This window comes from Pygoscelis adeliae, unplaced genomic scaffold, assembly GCF_000699105.1.
Source record: "Pygoscelis adeliae isolate BGI_AS28 unplaced genomic scaffold, ASM69910v1 Scaffold21, whole genome shotgun sequence".
Lineage (NCBI taxonomy): Eukaryota > Metazoa > Chordata > Aves > Sphenisciformes > Spheniscidae > Pygoscelis > Pygoscelis adeliae.
In genome coordinates, this window is record NW_008824243.1 from 10,398,262 (window position 1) to 10,402,209 (window position 3,948).

A 3,948-nucleotide genomic window follows, 5' to 3' on the forward strand; every position below is an offset into this window, starting at 1 on the left:
CCCTGTGCCCGCTGCAGTAGGGATGCCTCCTGGCAAAGGGCAGATGACCCCGCTGCTGCCCGCCCCGAAGATCTCCATGCCCACCCCACAGGCCACCCATGGTCCCGCCGCAGGGGGCTGCGCTCAGCCCGTGGAGGGTCCCAGCGTGCCGCAGGGTCGCGGCAAGAAGAAGAGCCGCAAGCACCAGCGGTTCATGGAGCGCCGGGTGCTGCTGGAGCAGAAGGGACTGCTGAGTCCCCAACGGCGCCTGGGCAGCCAGACCCCCATGGTGGGGCCGGAGGCATGCGGCACGCTCACCAAGGCGGGTGGCACCACGGCACCGCGCTGCAGGAAGGTCCCCAAGCCCAAACAGGTTGTCTCCCCATCCCTGTCACCATCCGCCTCTCCGGGCAGCATAGCCGGGCACCACTCCGTGCTGCTGTCCCAGGGGAATGGCAGCTCCAAGGGGGTGCAGATGTCCTCCCCACTCCTGCGCCCAGGCAAATACGTAGCCATCGACTGCGAGATGGTGGGCACCGGTCCTCAGGGCAGGCTGAGTGAGCTGGCGCGGTGCTCTGTGGTGAACTACGAGGGGGACGTCATCTACGACAAGTACGTCCAGCCCGAGCTCCCCATTGTGGACTACCGGACGCGCTGGAGTGGCATCACCAAGCAGCACATGAAGAGTGCGATTCCCTTCAAGGCTGCCCAGGCGGAGGTGAGGAAAAAGAGAAATTTTTTTTAAAAAAAAAAAAAGGCCGTGTGTTATCTGCCGGCCACAAATGGGGGTATTTGGTGGCCTGTGCTGAGCTGCTCTGAGGCAGACACACAAGCACAGGACAGGGAGCCTCCAAAGCCATGCAGTGGTTTGGTTTGCTTGTTACTGCTCTGTTCTGGGAACCTAAAAAACTAGAACTGAAGGAACTGAATTTAACACAAAATTATTTATTTTATGCTTAATTGGTGTTTCTTTTGCTGCACTGCCTTGTCTAACCCTTTCTGACGCTTCCAGATCCTGAAGATCTTGAAAGACAAGATTGTGGTAGGACACGCCATCCACAATGACTTCCAAGCCCTGAAGTACTTCCACCCGAAAGACAGGACCCGAGACACCAGCCGGATCCCCGTGCTGAACCAGAGGGCAGGGCTGCCTGTCAGGGCCAGCGTCTCCCTCAAGAGCTTGGCCAGGCACCTGCTCCAGAAAAAGATCCAGGTAGGCACCGGGAACCTTGAGGTGGGGAGCAGTTCCTGGGTTTGCTACGAGCCTGTGTGGTCCGCCTGGTCCCCCCATCTCCATGGGTGCTGTCTGTGAGGTGGAGATGAACGTTGTTCATCCTGTGCTCCCGGCTATGATCAAGCTGGGGGAGGCCAGAACCTCCCAAGCTGACCATTAACTATCTCAGTAAAGCAGAGACAGGACCTGTGCCCTCCAGAAAGTGCCTGAGATGCGTGCATCTCCTGGGCTGCATCGAACCTTTGCCGTCTCCAAAACCCCCAGCACTTGTGTCCTTCTGAGCAAGCAGACAAGGTGACCTGTTGGATTTTTGCCAAACCCTTTTTCTAACGAGGCTTTTCCCCCTTTGCTCAGGTTGGCTCCAAAGGGCACTCGTCGGTGGAGGATGCTCAGACAGCCATGGAGCTGTACAGACTGGTGGAGGTGCAGTGGGAGACGGAGCTGGCCCGTAGCCTGCCCCCCCGGCCCCCCAGCCCCGTCACAGACCCCACCACAGACAGCAACCAGTACATGGACGACCGGTACTGGCCCACGGACCTGATGGCAAGCAGCCTGTGATGGGGGACGGCGTCTACTCCATGTGTTTCAGGCCATCCTGATGCCTTCAGCTATTAAAGGTGCAGGCAGCTGCTGACCTCCTTCCCCGGAGCGTGTGCCCCACGTGCTCTGCCTGGCACCTGGCCCCGCTGCAGACAGCAGCGCAGAGGAGTCGGACGCCCCCAGCCCTGCTCAGGGACAGAGAAATGGTGGCACTTGGACACCGGCGATCTCCCGAAAATGCTGCCTGCAGCCTCATGCTGTCGCACGGAAATAAGCGCTGTGGCTGCGCCGTGTTCATCTGTCACTTGGTGCTCGGGGACGAGCAGGGTCCCGGTGCCAGCCTGGAGGAGCCCCTGGGGGCGTGCGATAGCTGCGGCAGTGGGCTGGGGCCGCCAGGGCACCTCCCATGTCCTCTGGGAGGGGATACCCCCATGGTGGGCGAGCGTCAAGTCTTCCCGTGGGAGGACTGAGGTGTCTTGCTGATGCCCAAAAGCTGCAAACCATCCGGGGCCAGTTAAACAACCAGTTTCCTCCTCACTTTCTTTGCACAGTGAAGCCTGAAAAGAAAATCTGGGTCTAATCGGTGTCCAGCTTGGACAAGAGCGTAGGATGCACTTCATTTTAAATAGACTACTCACATATTTGTCCAATTCTGAATTAAAAACTGTTCTTGCAAAACCCTTGTGTGCGTGTTGCGTGATCTGATCTGGCAGCTCTCCAGGAGGGAGAGGGCAGGGATGGGGTCGGCAAGGGGTGGGCATGTGCTGCCTGTGTCCTGTGCTGTGCCCCAGTGCTTAAAACCCACCTGCAACCAGAAAAGGTGCTTTGAGTGGCCTGATGATGGCTGGAGTGAGCAGTTCCTTGGGGTATGGGCTGGTTCCCCTCTGTTCTGGGGATATCCCTGTGAAGGGAGGAGGAGCAGAGGATGGGCTCAGCAAGAACCCTGTGGTCCAGCGCTGCTGGCTGCTTGGAAAAAGCCCATTGCAAGAGAAAGTGTCCTACTGTGTCGTGCTCCAGCAGCTGGGCTGTCACGGCTCCGGGAGCTCCCTGCGTGAAGGAGAGGCACTGCTGGGATTTGCCCACCCTGTGAGACAGCGTCCCTGTGCACAGGGTCTGGGAGCGAGAGCCCTGCGGGGTGGGAATGATGCTGAGCTGCGGCGTGGGCTGCTGTGACGGTGTGGGGACGGGGTGATGCTCACCTGCAGTGGCTCTGCCCGCAGGCTGCTGCTTCGTGGGTGATATATATAGGTACCTCTGGCTGCACAGATGTACCCCAGCTGGGCGTGTGAGCACCAGAGCGGGGTTTGGTGCTGGACATGGGGAGTCGCACACTTGCCCGGGGAGCTGAACAGCCACGGTTATAGAAAATCAGTATTTTTTTGCCAGGTGCTTCAAGGCTGAGGCCACCCCTTTAGTACGGGGGTCCCCCAGTCCCGCTGCCCGGGCTGTGAGAACAGGAGGTGGCGGGAGGGGGCTGGATGGCTGCGAGCATCCCCGGGGGCTTTGGGGAGCCCGGCCACAGCACGGTGCGGGTACAGCAGCCAGCACTGAAATGGAGTCCATGTCCCCCATGGCCAAGCTAGACGGGTCTAAAGCTTTTCCCGGCGGCCAGGGGGAGGGAAGGAGAGCTTCAGCCCCAGCCTTGGGAAGCGGCCAAGGAGCCGGGTGACGCAGGCACACCTGACGCACACATCAGTGCCATTACAAGACGCTCTTGCACTTCCCATCTTAACTCCTCCCTGCCCGGCAGAGGAAGCCGGGGACAGCTCAGAAACGCTTTGAAACACATCAGACGTGTCCAAAAAGCTCTGCCCTCCCGGTGGCCCGAGCACAGCCTTCCTTCAACAGAAATAATAATAAGCTGGGCTGCGCCCTGAGCTTATGGTCTAGGTGCTCTCCACCAGACCCGGTAGGAAACATGGCCCCACAGTAGGTCTTTAAATCCTGTTCATGTCAGTTTGTCCCAGGCATGTTCCTGATGCAGCAAGCTGTAAAACCCGGCTGGCACCACTCTCTGTGCAAGCCTCGGGGTGCAGCTCAGCTGAGCGCCAGCGCGATGCCATACAATGTCAGCAGGACCCGGTGGGGTACGGGAGGGACCTGAACCCCATGGGGGCACCCGCGGGGGTGCAGGAGCAGCACTGCTGGCACAGGTTTTTCTCCATTTCCTCCTCTCTAACTTTCCCACCTCTCCC

The 3,948-nt window shown here is 59.5% G+C and overlaps 1 protein-coding gene across 1 annotated transcript; it reads left to right on the forward strand.

The window, feature by feature from the left end:
• Positions 1 to 22: 22 nt before the first annotated feature.
• On the forward strand, positions 23 to 2,417 carry LOC103926324 (apoptosis-enhancing nuclease-like). Its single transcript, XM_009335186.1, has 3 exons — positions 23 to 697; positions 992 to 1,192; positions 1,568 to 2,417. Exons 1-3 carry the CDS (start codon positions 23 to 25, stop codon positions 1,769 to 1,771), a joined length of 1,080 nt encoding a protein of 359 aa, XP_009333461.1. The 3' UTR covers positions 1,772 to 2,417.
• The last annotated feature ends 1,531 nt before the right edge of the window (positions 2,418 to 3,948 follow it).

Excerpts from the sequence above, each read along its gene's own strand:
- LOC103926324 (XM_009335186.1), top strand. The coding sequence starts at position 23 with ATGCCTCCTGGCAAAGGGCAGATGACCCCGCTGCTGCCCGCCCCGAAG. Across the intron at positions 698-991 it reads TCAAGGCTGCCCAGGCGGAG|ATCCTGAAGATCTTGAAAGA; the intron begins GTGAGGAAAAAG and ends TGACGCTTCCAG. Across the intron at positions 1,193-1,567 it reads TGCTCCAGAAAAAGATCCAG|GTTGGCTCCAAAGGGCACTC; the intron begins GTAGGCACCGGG and ends CCCTTTGCTCAG.